Source organism: Rhinopithecus bieti, unplaced genomic scaffold, assembly GCF_001698545.2.
Source record: "Rhinopithecus bieti isolate Rb0 unplaced genomic scaffold, ASM169854v2 scaffold_3878, whole genome shotgun sequence".
Taxonomy (NCBI): domain Eukaryota; kingdom Metazoa; phylum Chordata; class Mammalia; order Primates; family Cercopithecidae; genus Rhinopithecus; species Rhinopithecus bieti.
In genome coordinates, this window is record NW_016805059.1 from 932,480 (window position 1) to 954,122 (window position 21,643).

At 34.4% G+C, this 21,643-nt stretch overlaps 1 protein-coding gene across 1 annotated transcript in view; it reads right to left on the minus strand.

Annotated features, from left to right (window-relative positions):
* GLRB (glycine receptor beta) overlaps window positions 1–21,643 on the minus strand; it is a 93,656-nt gene that overhangs the window by 12,752 nt on the left and 59,261 nt on the right. Inside the window, exons 4-8 of the mRNA XM_017871025.1 lie at window positions 17,587–17,816; window positions 17,399–17,481; window positions 15,009–15,149; window positions 10,010–10,162; window positions 209–501 (exon numbers count right to left, since the gene is read on the minus strand). Of these exons, the coding sequence (XP_017726514.1) occupies window positions 209–501; window positions 10,010–10,162; window positions 15,009–15,149; window positions 17,399–17,481; window positions 17,587–17,816 (900 nt within the window). The remainder of the gene's footprint in view (window positions 1–208; window positions 502–10,009; window positions 10,163–15,008; window positions 15,150–17,398; window positions 17,482–17,586; window positions 17,817–21,643) is intronic.

Genomic DNA, 21,643 nt, shown 5'->3' on the forward strand with positions numbered 1-21,643 from the left:
TCTTAAGTGGTATTTGACCTAAATGTTCTGAATGTTTTCTAAAAAGCATGTTTCCCAAAAAGTGTGTTGTGCTCAGTTTCTTTTCAGCTGCGAGAGAAAAACAAGCAAATGCCAATTTCATCAAAACTTGTCACATACACAAAAGTATCTCTCGCGACACTATGAAGAGGTTGGGGGAAATGATTTCATGGGATAATTTTATCCTTACCTGCAAAGTGCTAATATGAACAGGAGTCCCTGTTCCATTCACAGTATTCTTTTTAGCCATATTTCCACCTTTTCCATCTGCTTGCTCAGCCTTAGCAATTCTGGCTTTTTCTGCTTCAACCCTTTTGGGGTTGTTCAGCATCACCTGGACAACCGCATACTCCACCAGGGAAGCAAACCCAAAGAGAAGGCAAGCAATGAGCCAAACATCAAGAGCCTTCACATAGGAAACTTTGGGAAGCTCAGCAGCAAGGGTTGTACACTCAGAGGCCAAGCTGAGGACTGAGAAGATACCTACAGAAACAGAAAGAGGAATGAAAGTTGCTTTTTATCCCTATGAGATGTTCTGCGGTCATTACTCTTTGACGAAATCCACCTCCAGCACCTTCCAATGAACCATGAACAATTCGTCAGGTCCCCTTAAAGCTCAAAGACTAGGAGAAATAATAGGTACGTGCCTTTTATGTAAGGATTATTGACTATGGTTGAGGATTTTGTAAATACTTAGGATTTTAAAAAATAAATAGAAATTTAAATCAGAGTATAAAAATATAATTTGGACCTGTTTTCAATATTACAAATGTCTAAAACTACTGTATAGTATGTCTGAGGAAGACACAGAGATCTCTTATTAGACAGATTATGTATGTTATTTTTCAGCTTTGTTTGAGAAAGATTTCAGTTATGGAGCTGAGTTTTGTCCCCATGAGCAACTAAATCAGAGCAAGAATAGAACATACAAAGTAATTTTTGATAAGGTTCATAATAAGAAAAATTAATAGAAAAGACACAATAGGAAATATTCCTGTTTAGGGAGAATATATGATTCCAGATTTCCAAAGAAAGGAAGAAAGGTCTGCTCCATGTAATGGTAACCTTTCAATGAAAGCTAACACATTATATGTTAATTTAAGTAAAGTAATTGTCAGACTCCAAAGAAGAATTGCAATAATTTATTGCTCTTTCTCTTCCCAGTTGCCACCCTCTCTCCCATTCCGCTCTCTTTTTCTTTTCCTTCGTATTTTCAAGAGAGGAAATGATGAAATGTATTTTGTAGTTATAACCTGTTGGCATGGGCTATCAGGAACATGCTGAGTCAGAAAAGTCAGAAAAGAAAACTCAGTCAATGTCAAGGGAGATTCACTTTACTTGAAGGAGAAAACAGATCTGACTTGACTCTGTGAGTCCATCTCACATACTGGGTTTAGCATAATTTTTTCTTCTTAGATTTGGCCACTTATGAGAATTAATGTATATATCACCATAATAATTAAATGTCTACTTGACTCTCTTTTCCCTTCCCATGAAATTATAAGCACTATATTAGTATTAATAATCAGTTAAACATCGAAAAATATACCAATTGCATCATTTCAGAAGCTTCTAAAAAGTGTATTTTGCATTCAAGAACCTAAGATACTCTCTATTAGAAAGAAACATGTTAAGCAAATATAATTTCTGTGGATGAAAACAATATTCAATATACAACAACTTGATAAGCTCCTAGTTTACTTTTACTATAATTATCCTTAGCCCTGAGGAAAACTAAGAACTAATTAATAGAACTGTATTTTAAAAGTTAATGTAGGTCTTAATGTGTTCTAGCCTGGAAGTGGAAAGCAATATAAAAATCCAATACCTTATCAATTACTGTCCTAAACTACAGTTGATTATAGCCGTGGGAATTAACTTGGCAAACTGTCATTCTAAGTTAATTTTTCCATTCTTGGTCAAATTTTGTGAGTCAAATTACCATTCAAAAACAAGACTAACTTATTTCCTTGAGATAAACTATTTTGACACTATCTTCTGTGTTTCCATAGCATTTCATGCTGATCAATAACCTAGAAGATATTAAATTTTAGTAAGCTAAGTTGTATACCTGAATATTTATCCTGATAGATTAGAAACTTTATGATGAAATGGAGAATAATTTCAGATTATAGAAGACCTTTAGAGTTCTGTAATGGCTTTTTATACCATGTTTGGTAGAGAATATTCAGAAATTTGAAATTAAGGAAAGAGAAATTACATTATCAAAAGAATGTTTAAGTAGCATTACTTTGGTGTGGATATACAAAATAGACCGAGAAAGAAAAATAGTAGTTGGGGAAACAAAGTATCAGGAAATGAAGACCTAGGTTATGGGACAGATGTGAAAGAATTTTAGAGAAAACATTTGAAAAGAGTTACTGATTCAAGGAAGAAGAAAAAAATTGAGACAAAGTTATGAACAGAATGACTGGAAGAGTTTCCATATAAAGATGGGAGGGGCCTATAGAAAAGAAGATGACTTTGTCAGGAAAACATTGAAAGATTAGATAAAGGTCAAGAAACAAGAACCGATGATCATGACACAGCACAGTGCACCTGGGAATCTGAAAGAACTTTTTGAAAAGATTAGCCAATATCATTCAGATAGATGTCTGAAAAGAGAGAGGACTTTGTGAGGTAAAGATGCTTTGGTGTCAGAAAAGGGGGATTGACTGAAGAAACAGATGAAAGGGTTGTCTTTAAAAGGAGTGACAGAATATTTATAGATTTTGGAGGGAAAAGGAGAGTATTCATAATTCCACAAATTCAGTTATAAACAATGGTAGTGAATTCAAGACTTTTATCATATCAGATTTAAGAAGGAAATTGAAGGAGAAGAAGGTGAACATACATTATGTGCCTTATCTTGGGAAAATCATATTATAATAGAAACCACCTATTAGCATTTTCTATCCAAAAATAAGAAATCTGAGCAAATAATGCTACTTTGTAAAATATTTTAGCATTATCATAATATAGCCTTCAAATGGGATTACTTCATTGTTAAATGGTACATAGTGAAATTATCTAAATTTTAATAAATTATAAACAGAAAGAAATGTAAAGCCATTACCCATAAAAGTGTGGAATTGGTCAGGTGCAGTGGCTCATGCTTGTAATCCTAGCACTCTGGCAGACCGAGGTGGGTGGATCACCTTAGGTCAGGAGTTCGAGGCCAGCCTAACCAATATAGTGAAATCCAGTCTCTACTAAAAATACAAAAAACAAATCAGCTGGGTGTGGTGGCACTTGCCTGTAATCTCAGCTACACTGGAGGCTGAGGCAGGAGAATTGCTTGAACCCGGGAGGCAAAGTTTGCAGTGAGTTGAGATTGCGTCACTGTACTGCAGTATGGGCAATAGAGCGAGACTTCATCTCAAAAAAAAAATGATTTTTATAGTGTTAATATTATATTCTTAATAAATTATTCTGATGCTCCCCTTTAATAAATTCTAGGACTCTTTGGTAAAATATTTTTAAAACATGTTTAAATTATATAGACCTTATTTGTCACACTGTTTCTTCCAAAATCAAACCTAGATTTCAAATCTGGGAAAATGTCATGAAATTGATACTAACTCTTACAAATAGATGTAGAGTCTTCGTCTATGAAAAGTTAAAGCCAACAAATGATATAAACTAAATTATTAATCAATAAGCTATATAAGGAGGTTGAATTGAACAAAATCTTCCATAAACAAGTCAGGGTTGAAGTTATTTAGCTCATCAAAATGGAGACAGAATTGCATAATGATAAAATCATCTCAATTTTTCAAGATGTATACAGTAACCTCTATGATTGTCTATGGAATGTCCACAGATTTCTTGTCCAGCAAATCACAGAGGAAGAATCTGAAAAATAATTCCCTAACAGCATATATACTAGGAATGTATTGGTGCAAAGAGAAAATTGAAAACTAGAAAAGAAAGGAGAAGAAAAAATAAGGAAAGAAAAGAGAGGAAGAAACAAAGGAAAAGAGAGTTTAAAAAAGGAAAAGAAAAGAAATGGAAAGCAGATACAGTATGGCATTTGCTATTCATAACCAATGCCATGAATCAACAGAGCAGGTCAAGGAGCAATTGCAATTGCACACATGCCAACTCCCATCTAAGCTCCAAATAATTTATCTCACACTGTGATAATCACCAAATTTGTACATTTGAAATTGCTGTTAATAAAATGAAAATGCATGTAAAAGTACTACTATTAATACATTATATTAGCATATTATCATTTCATAATTTTTAGTTAAAGAATACTAAAAGGAAAGGAAACTTTGACTCAAATTATTAATCTTTTTGTATTTATAATTGAAAGCTATTTGTTAAAAAAAGTATTCCCTTTAGCAGCAACTAAAGTATTTTATGTAACAGGAAAAGATATAGTATAGTTTACTTAGTTAAGAGTATTACAAAACATTACTTCAATAGTTCCATGCATAGTTACTTCCATACTTGGAGAAATAGCTTAAGACAAAAGTCATTACCTAAAATTCGCCGGGGAATCTTTGATGTTTGTTAACAATGGGGAAAATTAATCACAAAAGGCTGGGTGAAAATAAAAGTAGAATACAAAACTAATTTTTTAAAAAAGCAAAATGAATCTAGGGCAATTTAAAGTATTACTTTACTCTTTATGTTGTCTTCTAACTTCCAGAAAATAAAAACTACAGGCCATAACAAAAGAGACTGGTAAACTTATTTATTTAATCCTTTGGGAGAATGTAGGGGGGAAATAGTAGAGTAAGGAAAGATATGCAGAATGAAAACAGCTATATTAACTGGATATCCTGAAATTTAGTCTGAGTCAGTATTACTTCCTTTTCTTTTTAGATAAAATTATAATTTGGGGTCTAATAACAGACCTTCCAAATACCTGCAGCATAATTCCATAATTATAATTGGAGATCTTAACATGTCTCACCAATAACAATAACTACGCAAAAGAGATAAAAGATTTCAACAGAGTTACTAACCAACTTGACTATAATGATACTTACAGAACACAACAGCAAACAATGACTAATACACTGCACATGCACATGGTGTTTATCAGGAGGCATAGGCTAGAATGGGCTGCTTAAAAGAAGTCTCAATACACATAAAAGAATTGACGTCAGTGAGTATATTATCTGACAAAAATGGAATTAAGTTAGAAAGCAATCATATTCAGGTACCCAGAGAAACTCTAAATACCTTTCTAAAGAATCCATGGGCCAAAGAAGAAATCACAAGATAAGTTATGAAATATTTCAACTGAAAGATGAAAATATAATATACCAAAATTTGTGCACTGAAGTGAAAGCAATGCTTACAGGGAAATTTACAACTGTAAATGTTCATGTTAGAAAAGAAGAAAGTTCTAAAACCAATTATTTGAGTCCTACTTTCAGCAATTACAAAGAGATCAAATCAAATGCAAAGTAAGTAGAAAGGAAATAATAAACAGCTAAAATCAATAAAAGGAAAATAAACATATAGAGAAAATAAATGAGATAAAAGTTGGTGCTTTGAAAATATCAATAAAATAGGAAAGCCTTTAGCTTGAGTGATCAAGAAAATAAACAGAAAATTCATGATGTAATAATAACAGGAATGAAAGATGGAACATTACTACTACAGCCTGACATTAAAAGGAAAAGGGAGTACTATGAATACTTTTTGTTCTAGTAATTCACAACTCATCTAACATCTAGAAATCAATTGGTATAATTCACTTAATAAGAGGAGGTAGCCCACACAACTGTTTAAATATCTACCCATCTACCTCCCTTTGTGTCCATATACTCTGCCTTCTCTTCTGATGCTATGAACCAGGGATCAGCAAACTATGACCTGTAGGCCAATCTGACCCATCTATTTTACAAATAAAGTTTTGTTAGAACACATCCATACTTATTCAGTTATATATTGTCTGTGGCTGCTTTACATAGAACATATAAGAGCAGAGTTGAATGGAGTGATGGAAACTATATGGCCCACAAACCTCAAATGTCTACTCTCTGGCCTCTTATAGGAGTTTGCTTACCTTTGGGACAAACGCATTTTGCTCCTAGCAAAGGGCAATAGCTCCATTTCCTGGATCTAATCCCCTCTTCCTTTCTCAAGTTCACTGCTCCTGCACTTTGTCCATCTCTCAATGTTTCCTTCACTACTGGTTGTCCTTCATCAAAAATAAACTAAACATACTATGAATTCATCTACCTTTAAAAAATGAAAAACACTCTCTTGACTTTTATTCTTACTCTAGCTATTTTCTTATTCTTTTTCTTTTTACAGCTAACAACCTCCAATGAGTTATTTATACTAAATATCTCCAATCCCCCCCTCATCTTCTTTCCTGAAGCCAGTCCAATCAGGCTTTCTTCTCACTTCAAAGAAACTGTCCACGGACACCAGTGACCTCTCCAGCTTCTTTAACCTAATGGTAACCTTTAGCTCTAAATGTCATTGATCCATGAACTGTTGGTTGATCACTTTCTTGACCTAGAAATACGTTCTCCACTTGACTTTTAGGAAACCCCACCATACCGGTTGTTCTTCATTTTCTCAGTCCCTCTTAGAAGTAGATATCTCTATCTACACTCACTCCACTGTGGTTCCAACCAGAGATTGAAAACCATCTATATTTTGACAAAGTTTACATTCCTACTCCAGTTCTGAAATGTCCAATTAAACCGAGACTTGCATATCCAACTGCCTATCTGATATCTCCACCTAACTGACACTGGAACCTTAACATGCCTAAAGCAAAGCTCCTGGCCTGCCCATCTTCTCAAACCCACTGTATTTACTTGCACCTTTGCCCATCTCGGCTAATGCCAATTTAATCTTTCTAGTTTTTCATCCAAAATAATCTTGAAGTCAACCCTGATTCTACTTTCTTTAATCTCACATTCAACATACCTACAAATACCTCTTGTCTCAACCTTCACTACCATCCATCATCTAATTTTTTTGGGGGGAGGGGGCGGGGGATGAAGTCTCACTCTGTTGCCCAGGCTGGAGTGCAGTGGTGCAATCTCAGCTCACTGCAACTTCTGCGTCCCAGGTTCAAGCAATTCTCAGTCCTCAGACTCCCGAGTAGCTGGGGTTATAGGCGTCCGCTACTACGCCAGGCTGATTTTTTGTATTTTTGGTAGAGACGGGGTTTCGCCATGTTGGCCAGACTGGCCTCCAACTCCTGACCTCAGGTGATTCGCCCACCTCTGCCTCCCAAAGTGCTGGGATTACAGGTGTGAGCCACTGCTCTCAGTCCCATCATCAAATATTTATCAGTACCTGCACTACTACTCACTAGCCCAAACCATGATTATTTACCTGAATTAGTCCAATTGTTTCCTAACTGCTTTCCTTGCTTCTGCCCTTGCCCCAGGTCATTCTGTACTCAACAAAGTAGGCAAAGAGATTTGGTTAAAATTTAAGTCAGATCATGTGTAAAAGCCTTTAGCGACTTTGTATTTCACGCTGAATAAAAACTAAAATCGGTGTGGTGGCTCATGACACCATTGCAGAGTGAGCCGAGATTGCACCATTGCGCTCCAGCCTGGGAAACAGAGCCAGACTCCGTCAGAAAACAAAAACAGAAACAAAAAACAAAGAGCTCAAAATCATCAGGATGTCTTAGCAGATGCTACGTAGTCCACCCCTCATCGCTGTTATCTTTCTGACCTCCTTTCACACTCCTCTCCCTTTGACTTGCTCTGCTCCAGCCACACTGGCCTCCTTGCCTCTGCAATGCCCAAGCATGCTCCCGCTTCAGGAATGCGGCCCAAATGATCACTGTCTGGCCCACTCTGCCCTAGAAATGACTCATTTCTTCACCTCCTCCATGTCTCTATCCGGTATCACCCTCTCACTGAGGCCTTTCTAACAAGCAGTTTGCTACCTCCAAACTTGCTATCTTACATCACTATCTTACACATGATATATTATATTTATTTGGTGTCTGTTTCTTCCCAATAACATATACACTCATTGAAGCTAAGACGTGTTTTTTTTTTTTTTTTTTTTTTTTTTTGAGGCGGAGTCTTGCTCTGTCGCCCAGGCTGGAGTGCAGTGGCCGGAACTCAGCTCACTGCAAGCTCCGCCTCCTGGGTTCCCGCCGTTCTCCTGCCTCAGCCTCCGGAGTAGCTGGGACTACAGACGTCCGCCACCGCGCCCGGTTAGTTTTTTGTATTTTTTAGTAGAGACGGGGTTTCACCGGGTTAGCCAGGATGGTCTCGATCTCCTGACCTCGTGATCCGCCCGTCTCGGCCTCCCAAAGTGCTGGAATTACAGGCTTGAGCCACGGCGCCCGGCCACTAAGACGTATTTTAATGCATTTTATTAACTATTTATTAGCTATCTATTTTGTTAACAACATCCCCATCTTCTTGAATAGTACCTAGCACATAGCACAAAACAAATATTTGCTGAAGGAATCAAAATATGTAGAAGTGCTTTGCAAACTGTAAAGCAATATAAAAATGTAGCTCATTATTAACTCCTGAATGTTAATATAGGCTTTCACTCATTTTCTTAATACTCTCTGTAGCTTCTTGGGTATTTTTATCATTCCCGCTGATATTTCAGCAGAGTTATTTTTAAAGAAGTTAAATCTGTTGTCCAACCTGTCACAGCTAATAAATTCAGAACTGGCTTTCAAACCCAGGTTAACTCTAGAGATGGACTTTCAGCCACTGAACACTTCTCCACATAACATGTCTCCTGAATATTAAGTCACAGCTCAGGGACCTGGTATCGGAAGTCCCGCAATGAATGCAGATGAAAAATTCTTACAGGATATGTCAGAAATTGGGATGTCTCCAAAGTGCTCTTGAAAGCCTGACATTTATATCACTGCATGAACATAAGAAACTCTAATAACAACAACAAAAATTATTTGAGAGAAATATATATTTTGACAAGTGTAAGAATTTAAATTCAGGTTTTTTGGTTATTTTCCCAGTAAATATAATAAATATAATACATAGTTTTATCCATGATGAAATCCCACATTTTTGGTTATAGATTTGGTCTGTGTGATCTCATTTAGGTGTAAAAATACAAATTCTTCTTCAGATTACATTGCCATTTTCATGGTTTCTTTCCTAGTTTCCTACTCTTTAAAATCTGTATTTCATTTAATTCCTCCGATAAGTCAGGAGAGAGATTTGCACAAGGCCTTTTCGATGGAAGAAAATTTAAATGAAGCAACTACGTACTCATTGAGGAGGTCAGACATCACAGTCTTACCTGTGTGAGTTCCAGGTGATATTCAGAAAAACACACAGACACACAGTAATAAAGAATTTTGAAACACTCCAATCAATCAAAATTTGTTGACACAATGTACATATTTTGAAGTTTATTCAGTTTATCCATAGGAAGAGCTCTTGCTTATTTCCTTAAGCAAAGGCTTTCTAGCCATTATACAGACACGATTTTCAAAAGACTGGCTGGTGGCATTTCTATGTCACAAAGCATTAAAAATAAACTGGAGAGCAATGGCCCTCAAGGGACAGCCAACCAGCCCTGATATAGCACAAAATAACCAATGGTTGGGAAAATGATGGCTATATAATTTTCATAATTTTAAAAAAACAAAATATATTACTATTTCCTGACTAAGAGTATGTGATAATACACACTATTTTTCAGGAAGGTTTCCTTCAACATAGTTATTCATTTTTAAGTTTGGCACTACTGAAGGTTTTAGACATAGTTATCTGTGAAAATCACTTCTAAATAATTATTTCATGACAGAAAAATAGATTAACTGCTTATAATACTCCAAGGACATGAAAAGAGAAACTTAGCTTAATTATAGAGTGCATAAACATTGAGAAAATCTAGTTCAATATCAAGTTTTCAAGAAAGTCTTTAAACAGTGAAACTGGTTGCTAACAATTCTAAAACTCATTGTTTCAAAGTATTTGATTATATGGTAAGTTAGATAAAGATATAATCTGTTCCTAATGTGACAAAAAAGCATGAAACACCTTACCCAGGGGCACTCTGGCAGCACTTGCATCCGGGTTGATCCAGAAGGAAAGCCAGGAGAGAACCACGATGAGCAGGGTTGGGGCATAGACCCCCATCATGTAAAAGCCGACCTGCCTCCTCAGAGTGAAGATGACTTCCACACATGTGTAGTAGCCTTTCAGAAGCAAACACATTCAAGGCATGAGGTTTTCACCCACACAGAATCGCAAACATCAATGACAGACCTGGAAATGGTAAGTCACTTCTATTTGAGGCAATTTCACAGAGTAAACGCCTCAAAAAAAAGTTTTTCTTTGCAGATATATACTTTATGTGATCTAAAAGGGTGACATTATGTAACTAGTTTCAGCTGACCTTTCGCAACTTCATTATGACATTGAGAAATAGATCCCACATGCTGCTCCATTGTGTCAGTGTCTAGCCTTTTAGGTCATTGTTCAGAGAACTGGCAATAGAGTTGAACTTTTCCTTACCCGTGGGTCCTCTCAGGGCAATGATCTAAAGGAGTCATACAGGCAGTAGTAAATCAAAGTAGAAAAAGTCTTAAAAAAAAAAAAAAAAAAAAAACACTCCGGGACTACACATTATTGGTATAATTTTTCAGCCACATGTACCACTTCTTATGTAGGATGGAAGGCAGTCTACATTGACTCTCATGTATAGATAAACCTTAAAAATTAAGAAAGTATTGGAAGTAAACATTAGCAAGTATAAGAAATCAGTGTTTTTAATCCATATACATGAAAGATGTATATGCTGCAAACATTGGATATGCCTCTCACAACTTTGCCCACCTCTACTTTGGGCTCTCAAAGGTACTCCAATTGAAGGAAAGAACTTTCATTTTCAAATGCCCAAACTGCAGAAATTGTTTTACAACCTAACTCTAGAGTGGCCATGACATCAACTAGTCCCCCAAATTAATCACCAATTATAGGCAGCCTCACAATAGCCTTTGCTGCCTTGAGAAAGAAAATAGTAACACGAATATGCTCACAGTACTGCATTCAAATAGAAAAGGTATTTCCAGATGTTCGAGATTATTTCTTAAATGTTTGGTCTTTTCAGTTAGCTATTTAAATATAATATGTAATGCCGAGAGTGCTTAATTTAGATAAGAGTGTCATTTGCCATTTTACAAATGTAAGATTATGCATAAATAGCAAAATAAAATATCTATAATCGTTTTCTGTTTATATAATTTTTTAAAATGGTGAAACAAATTAATGAACAATAAATAAATGAAACAATTATGGGGAAAGAATAATGTTACTTTTCCTATTTTATAGTTTAAAAATAATATTTACCTGGTCTTCCTAATTGGGAAGAATATACATATATCTGACACAAGAATAATCTACATATTTATTCATTAATAGCACCTACAGCAGTACTTGCACAGAATAGGACCTTAGCAAACGTGGAATAAAAGAATGGTTATTTATATCTTCAACAAATAGATTAGAAATCTTTTCTTTTCCCAGTGTGATTTAGAATCATTGCCACCTCTGAGAGGTTACACAGATGGTACAGCTAATATGTAACAAAAACTGTTGCTTTTGACTGAGGTAAATTCTATTTATGCCAAATGCTTCCATATTACATTAAAGACAAGAAATGCAAGTATTTCTTTTTTACAGTTGAATTTCATTAAAATTAGGCAATATATCAAGTTATTCACAGATTTTAAAAGGATGTAAAAAACATAACAGTGAAAAATCTCTCTTTCTTTTCTTTTCCCACCATTCACCTTAACTCCCTGCCTGGACAAATAAGAACATATGTTTCTAAGTAACAACCATGTGCAGTATTTCAAAAATAGAATCTTTCATAAGTACAATTGCTACAATTAAGAAGGCTCAAAGTACTTCCTAAAACTGATTCTAAAGTACATCACTTTGTAATAGCACCACGAAGTCAAATTAGTTTTCTGTTCACCTAGTGCCATGAAATGTTTCTCAACAAATTATATATTTTTAGGTAGTCTCAGTTGTCACAAATATTGTAACGATTTACTACAAAGTAGCACAGCTTAAAATAAAATTTTCCATTCCATCCCATTATGTTTAAATGATAGCCCATTAACATGAGTCCTGCGATTTGAAGCAAGTTTCCATCATGTCCCTTTTATGAAGGTACCCACTAGGGGAGCTTCATAAGACTTGGATGCATTTAGCAGTAAAATACATGCTTGGATATTATAGTGATTTGCTCATAAAATTTTATGAGAAACATTTCTTGATCTTTTTTTTGATCTTTTCCTAGTATTGTTACATTTATGAGAGGCAGGTGGGCAGCTAATTGATATAAATGTTCACTGGGCAAATTCAATTTACTTTCTATTTCCTGTGAAGTTTTATTCCATTATTCACTCAGGCTTCCAATTTGAGTACTTTTGTATACTTGCTTTCCCACATATTTCTCCACTTTTGTTATTTTACAATCATAAAAGCATAATTTTAATAAAGTTGAAGCTGCATTATTATTTCCATACAAATTAAACACTGACCATCATTTTAAGTAATGCTCATATATATATTTATACTTTCTCATTTTCTACACTGTTAGCTGTTGCATGTATTTTCAATGTCTGTTTTCTAAATAGATTTCTAATTATCCAAACATTAACATATATTTTACTTACATTCATATGATAATTCATAAAAGTACTGATCAAGTCCCTGAAACATACTAAGTGCCAAAAAATATTGTTAGGCATAAGTTGTTTTGTTGTTATTTTCTGTGGCTAATTAGATTTCAGTGAATTATTTATGACTCAAAAAATTCCACAAAAAAACTTCTAACTCTTCAATAAGCCCCTGAATTCTGTCTACCACAGCAAATCTTCTAATCGCATTCTAAGAACTAAAATGAATTCTATTTTACTTTGTTTACTTGTTTACCACATTGAAATATGGCTCTCTAAAGGGCAGGGACCTTTCTTTCATTCACTACTGAGTCCCCAAATGGAGAGTTTTTTTACAAGTACAGCTTAAAAATGAAAAAATGAACACTCCTAGGACTTTCAACGCTATTATATAATCATACGCTATTACACAAAATTACAAATAAAATCGCTAGTGTCATTTTCATCTCTAAGCAATTTAAAACTCTGATAGGCTCTCCTTCAAATTTCTCAAAACAATTTAGACACTACTCTTTTTGAAATGTCAAGCATATAATCTGGATGTGGATAACAATTTTCAAAGTATAATAGGACTCCACAGGTATCAATCGTATAACAGTATCAGACCCCCTCTCCCACAGAATCACTGTAACTGTATGACCTTGGGCAAGTGTCTGTTTCATTAGTCTAATGTGTACAATAAGGATAATAAAAGTACTTAATTCATAGAATTGTTGGGATGATTAAGTTAAATAATTACTGCAACGAACTAAAAACAATGCCTAGTATATAGCAAGAGATCAAAAACCTATCTACCAAGCACGCATTCTTATATGACAGTCTCAAAAATCTCTACCAACTATAGTCTTCTTAATTTGAAGTACAAATGGGAGATGGAATACTACTCTTGGTCCCATGGCTGACAGTAATTTGCCTGGTGACATTTGATAAGTAATAAGCCACCAGTAATAACTAATTTAATAAGTAGTTTATTCACTCTGCTCTTCAGTTATTTTATGTGCTAAACAAAGGAGCTGGCTCAGAATTATCAATTAGATCACTTCCATATCTAACTACCTATGACTTCTTCATTGAATACTTTGATGGTCAAATTTTTAATAGCTCTCCATTTTTTACTTTTGAAAACCTCAATAATTATTTAGCAATATATTTGACTATTATCTCTGTTTTCCTGATGTACTATCAGCTTTAAGAAGAAGAAATGCTTACATATTAAAGTTATATAATTTGCTAACATATCTTGAAGTCAACAACAGGTGTTTAACTGTATCCTCAAATGGCCTAGTATTGTCTTTATCACAACACTGTAAATATGTAAATGTTCTCTCCATCTGTTAATGTCAACAGGAATGTTTTAAATTATATGTTGCCTTGATGATGTCATGAGGACTGCATTCTAGCTCATTCTATCAGCATTCTAGAAACATCTGATCTCTCTCAGTTTTACACAATTATACTATATACATTTTATTATTTCAAGTCAACATGCATTTTACAATAAAGCTTTATATCTATTTCTGAATATTTTTGTTATGATTTATTTCCAAAAGCAGAATTAGAATTGTGCAATAATTTACATGTTGAACTGATTATTATTACTAATGTAATAATCAAAATTGAATAATCTTCTTCATATTGCTAAGTGAAATAACACTATATTCAATATCTAAAACCCTCACTAACTTAGAACTACCAGCAGATAGTAAAAGGTTGAACACTAATCATATTATGACAGTATTGAGTAGTGAATACTGTACTTTCTGCAAAAACTCATGTAATTTAAAGAATGAGATTAATTTGTTTTCCTTTTCATAATTGGCTGTTCTGTGACCTAGCTCAAGAAGACTGTACAGGGAATATTTACTGATATCCAATTATTTCACACTCTTATTGCTTCCTGCATAGCATAAGGATAAATGGTTTTTAAAATTAAGAATATGGGTCAACCACCATCTAAAAACTACCCCAAAACAACGGGTGAACATAAATAGATTATATTGTTTATATCTAAAATGTTCAGCCCCAAATGGAATCCTGCCAGAAGTAGAATTTCTTGACAACAACTGAAAACTACTACCTGAAAGAGTTTTCATTACTAACATAAACAATTAAAACCTCTCGCTATGAAAATTACATAAAGAAAATCAAGCATGTCTATCTAATAATTAAAAGTTCAAAAAACTTTAGTGAATAAAATTCTGTGAAAGACTTAAACATATGAATATAAAGATAAACTACTTGCTAATTTAATTTAAAGTTTTAGTCAATTCTTTTCCACTCTCCCCTTGGCTATGTATTAATTAAAATGTGTCTTTGAAATAGAACTTAGTTTTATTTAAAGAATATTACTTACCAGTGCCTTTATAGTATTTTGTACAGTTACCATATTCAATATCTTCCTTTTTGATATCAAATTGAGGCAAGGCAATTTTTTCTAATTGCACAGGATCTCCTGACTGCCAGATAAATCTTAAATCATCAGTTGTGTAACCAACTATAAACAAAAGTAAATAAATATGTTAGTTTAAAATATAATGAACTATGCTTTTTAAATATTTTAATAATTCAAATCTTAAATATAGCAAAGGAAAGAAAATAAGACCTTCTTATGTGAAATTGTAGTTTAAAATGTAAAGAGGTAAAATCCATGGCACTAATGGAAATAATAGTACAAGAGTTAAAGATATTCATCTTAAAGAAAAAACAAGTTTAAATAATAAGCATATTGCACAGAGTTAAAATCCTAGGACATCACATACAATAACTTATTTCTCTGTGTCAGAATTATCTTTTAATTGTCATCAATAAAAAGGTAATAAATAAGTGATGCAAGCTTTCTGAATGTATACATTTACAGTCATGTAATATGTTCTCTGGATTTTATTTTATTTTATTTTTTTGAGACGGAGTCTCACTCTGTCACCCAGACTGGAGTGTAGTGGCCGGATCTCAGCTCACTGCAAGCTCAGCCTCCCCGGTTCACGCCATTCTCCTGCCTCAGCCTCCCGAGTAGCTGGGTCTACAGGCGCCCGCCACCTCGCCCGGCTAATTTTTTGTATTTTAGTAGAGACGGGGTTTCACCGTGTTAGCCAGGAGAGTCTCGATCTTCTGACCTCGTGATCCGCCCGCCTCGGCCTCCCAAAGTGCTGGGATTACCGGCGTGAGCCATCGCGCCCGGGCCCGCTCCCTGGAATTTTTAAAAGAAATGTAATCATGGAAACATCTAAATTTTTTTTAAAAAATCGGCCGGGCGCGGCGGCTCACACCTGTAATCCCAGCACCTTGGGAGGCCGAGGCGGGTGGACCACGAGGTCGGGAGTTTGAGACTAGCCTGACCAAGATGGTGAAACCTCATTTCTACTAAAAATACACACACACACACACACACACACACACAAAATTAACCAGGCGCGGTGGTGGGCGCATGTAATCCCAGTTACTCAGGAGGCTAAGGCAGGAGAATCACTTGAACCCACGACGTGGGTGTTGCAGTGAGCCGAGATCGCACCACTGCACTCTAACCTGGGTGACAGAGCAAGACTCTGTCTCAAAAAATAGTAATAATGATAATAATAATAATAATCACTGCAAAATTCCCTAAAGGAGTTGCATCACCATAGAAGGCTAATACAATAATCCCTCAAAGGGCCATAATTACAGCATCATTTCAGCATCCTGAAGCACACACATTTTGGGCTTAGGTATGTGGCTACAATTTAAAGAATTTTACAGCATACACTAGTCTACTATCGAACTCTAAAGGGCATGCATTTTTGAAAGTAATACTTCAGTGCATCCAGTAATGGTATCAAAATGTAAATGCACTGTTGGAAGTTTTTTACAAGTACATCCTGACATGCAGGCACTCATATACAATACATACATAAACATAGACATGTGCAAACATATAAACACATACACTTACATGTGCAAAATCTCATTTTATAGTTAGAAAAAGTACTGCTCAAATTTAGGATCCATTTCAATACATTATTCAAAAAACAACCACAAAGTAACTTTAGACATATAACCTAGAACATATATGCAACATATTTTGCCCGGTAATTATTCTTTACTCTGAAGAAATAGACGACATTATTATTAGATGATCCATGTATTCATGCTAAACATTCCTTGCATTTGTGTTAATTTTTCAAGGCTTATGTCTTACTGTTATTTTCAAAAGATAAGCATCATGAGAAATTAATTAGTACATTGTATAAATAATAATTTCAGTTAATACACCTAGTGTACCTTTTAATAACTGAAAAAATATGTGATCAAATAAACATAAAAAATACAATTTTGTAAAAAAAATTTTACATTTCTTTACGTTCATAGAAAATGAATGCTTAGTTGGATTTACAGAATATTTTTCAATGTTTTCCAAATTTTCTGCTAAGAAAATCTGGTTTTAACATCAGAAATGCTATTGAAAATAGGATGTCATTTTCTCTTTTACATTGCCTATATTACTAACTCAAATAACAATGGCAATTGGAATATTAGAAATATACACCTACATCAATGAACTGAAATAAGACTAGTACAAAAATGATTTATCTTAATACAACTTAATATAGTATTAAGAAAAGAGTAACTATAATTTCCCTAAATATTTTAGTGACTATTTATAATCAAAGCACTAGTTTTACCACGGTTATTTAAGATGTCAGTAGGATGTATTAACCAGACATTTTAAACACTTTATTTTCATAATCAATTATGTTCTCAATTACATACAGCTCTCCAGTTGCATCTTGCAACGTTGTGTATCCATGGGAAATAAGGTCAAGTCCAAAGGGCATGAAAGAGTAATAGATAACCTGAAAGCAGAAATGGGTCTTAGAACTAATTGAATATACTTCTCTGTCATCTATTGATTTTAGAAGGAAAATATAAATGCACAAATATTAAATATGAAAGAGTACCTCATGCTGACAAGGACATCTCCATCACGAAAAATAAAGAGGAGGATATTTTCCTGGGTTACATCATGAAAATTGGCACTTTTTTCATTTGCAAAAAATAAATCAGGTTTCCATAAACACTTGTACATCGTTGGATCCACTGTCAGTGCATCTGAACCCCTAAAATCACTGGGGAGCTTCAGCCTGGGGTCATTCCATTTTTGTCTCAGGAAGATGTTAACTCTATAGTCCTGAAGAAAAAGTACATGCGTGCACATGTGTATGTTTATTGCTTTTTTAAAAGAACTTATTCAGTCCCAATACAAGAGGAGTTACAATGATTAGTGGCACAAATATTTTTGTTCTTCCACCATCAACCAGGATCACAACTGCATCACTAAAGGAGAGCTCCATTAGCAGGATAAAGACACTTGTCTCTATGTAATTCCTCTCTGCAGACATTCTGTAGCACTTGCTAGCTCAAACATCAGAATATAACCTTATCGATAATTCCTTTACCTCTATACAAACACAAATTATTACAGTTGATTAGATGGTAGTAGCATAAAAGCATGATAATCACTAAATATTACTATCATTCTTCCCCAAAATTTTTTGTCCAAGTATACACATACCTTAAAATTAAAATGCATAATGAAATTTAGATTATTACTTAATATCTGATGATCATTGTGACACCCACAAAAATTAATTCAATAATGTCCAAGACTAAAACCTTCACTCATGGAGTGAAGGCTTTCAACAGATACAATGTGGCAAAAGTTTTTATCCATTGCAGGGAGACATGCATGGCCCTCTACTTTAGAGGGAACACACATTAGTTTCAAGCATTTTCTAATAAAATATGAATTATACTACCTTAGCCAAAGCATGTGGCTGATAGCCACTTAACATCATTTTGAACACCCAATAGAATTCATTTCAAATTATTTGCTAAAAAACTTCCTTGAAATATAGACACTGAAAATTATTCTATTACATTCTGTATTAGTCTGTTCTTATGCTACCAATAAAGACATACCTAAGACTGAGTAATTTATAAAGGAAAGGGGCTTAATTGACTCACAGTTCACATGGCATGTGAGGCCTCACAGTCATGGCGGAAGGTGAAGGAGGAGCAAAGGCATGATTTACATGGTGGCAGGCAAGACAGCATGTACAGGGGACCTCTCCTTTGTAAAACCATGAGATCTCATTAGGCTTATTCATTATCACAAGAACAAAAGGGAAAAGACCTGCCCTCATGATTCAATTATCTCCCACCAGGTCCCTCCCACAACATGTGAGAATTGTGGGAGCTACAATTCAAGATGCCATTTGGGTGGGGACATGGCCTAAACATATCACCACCTTTAGGTGCTGTGTTTTATCAAGGTAAATCACCAAAACCCTATAACTTTGAATTGCTATATTTAAAATATGCGTTCATAATATGATAAAATATTATGTCCTTAATGTGATATTAAGGTTCAGTATAAGAAATAACCAGATGAAGCTGTGTATGTATATTTTACATACTTGTTGTTAAAGTTGTGACCCTTTATTGTGATCAATGACCCTGATATGAAAGTACACAGGATGAATTCCTTATTTAATTTTTAAGTTGTTAGAAATATATCACTATCATACCATTATATAGGTATTTACCATGTGCTAAGTATGCTTAATGTTAAGTGCTTTACAAAAATCACATTTAATCCTCAGAGTTTACACTATCAAAATGCTCTCCTGATGCTTTTATATGCTTCATATGACTGGAAAATAAGACTTAATTGTGTTTTTCTTTTAGTCTTGTAGCTGGGAAGCTAAACATTAACTCTACTACCAATTGCATTAACAATTTCTCTCTTATACCCTGGTGCAATTATCATTGTATGTCTCTTACACATTTAGTTCTTTCTCAATTATTTCATTGTATTTTTTGTTATCATATACCTCAACTATTTGATAGAAAATAAATAAAATAACAGTTGAGATATTGCCTTATTCTTGACAAGAGTATTTCAGTATTATTTGGATATAGCTGCCAAGAAACATTGCCAATGTGGCTTCCAGAGTTAGAATGCTTTATTTCAGTCTAATATTAGTTTATCTCCTTTTAATAGAATATTATATATATGTATAGGGATATAAGAGTATTAAAACTTTATAGGTATTCTTTATTTATTTACTTTAGTTTTTTATTTTTATTTTTTGAGACAGGGTCTTGCTCTGTTGCCCAGGTTGAAGTGCAGTGAAACTATCACAGCTTACTGTAGTCTCAACCTCCGGGGCTCATGCGATCCTTCTCCCTCAGCCTTGGGTAATTTTTTTAAAAAATTATATAGAGATGATATCACATTATGTTGGCCAGGCTGGTCTCGAAAACCTGGGCTCAAGCAAACTTCCCTCCTTTGTCTCACAAAGTACTAGGATTATAGACATGAGCCACCATACTTGGCCACTCATTGGTATTCTTTATCCAGACCAAAACAAATATCTTTTGGAATGTATGCTGGTTGGCCTCTCAGTAATTAATTTCTAAAGATTTTATAGCAGTATTTTATAATAATATTCATGATATTATCTGACAGAAATTAAAGAAATGCTAGTATTGAACTTCAGCATATTTTGCATCACTAAAAAAGAAGTCATTCTATATTCTTGGGGTGAAAGTTCATAAATTAAGCCTATATTATACAACATTCCCCTTAAAATGTCCATTCATGCACACATGTTTTGGAAGTATAATTCCATGTTCTACCTATTTTCAAAATGGTATGGTTAACTAATCTAAAATTACATACCAAAATAAGCTTTGTTTTAAAATTTCTATAGGAATTTTAATAGTGTTTCTCCATGTGAAATTTACTACTCTAAATCCTTCTTGAAATCTTATGAATGTTTCTACACAACTCAATAATACATTTGTATTTTTTATCAGTATATTAAGTCCAAGCATTTTAATCAGCGGAAAGCTGTGCAGGATAGAGAAAAGCCCTACATAGCCTTGCCAAAATAAAAACCATCTATGGGAAAATTAGAAATGATGTAAGAACACTTTATTTATAGTCAACCCCCATGTTTAGTGTTTATACGATCATAAATAACTTTTTTAAAAATTATAATAACCTAATTTATAAAGGCTTGTATAATGGAGACAGCATGGGCTTGGAAATATAAGAGGCCTGATTAAGAGCTCTCCTCTAAGTCTTAAAAGCTTTGGCCCTGAGCAAGTTTCTTAACCATTTTAAACTAAGTTTCTTAATATAGTATATACCTACACATATATATCCTAATGTGAGGATTAAATAAAATACTCAGTGTAAAGGATTAACATAGAACTTGCTATATAACTAAGCAAGTTTCCTTCATTTTCTTCCCATTTTGCATCCTTGGGAATCCAGCTACAGATTAGATCATAGACTTTCAGAAAACATTTATTTAAATTCCATCTAAATCCCTAGGCAATTGACTGGTTGGTTCATTCATTCAAAATTACTTATTAACGATATATTCATTTTCATGATCTGGTTAGCAAGGATACAGCTGTGAGCTCTCCTTGCTTTTGAAAAAACAACTATAAGGGATATTGAACATCAGTCAAACATAACTTGAAAAAGGCTATGTAAAAATAAAACAAAAATCAGTTCACAATGGGACATCTAATTTTGACTCTGAAGATGAGTTTAAGCTAACTAATGAATTGACACCTATACTGGGACCTGTAGTTAGAGAAATCTAGGTCTAAATTCTGTGCTAAATAATTTGCTGTATGAGTTTAAGTCAAGTTATTTCACTTCTCTGAGCCTCAAATTCTTTGTCAGTAAAATTAGTCCACAGTTACTCTTAAGAATTAAAGGAGGGGGGCGGAGCAAGATGGCTGAATAGGAACAGCTCCAGTCTCCAACTCCCAGAGTAAGCGACACAGAAGACCTGTGATTTCTGCATTTTCAACTGAGGTACTGGGGTCATCTCACTAGGGAGTACCGGACAATCGGTGCTGGTCAGCTGCTGCAGCCCGACCAGCGAGAGCTGAAGCAGGGCGAGGCATCGCCCCCCTGGGAAGCACAAGGGG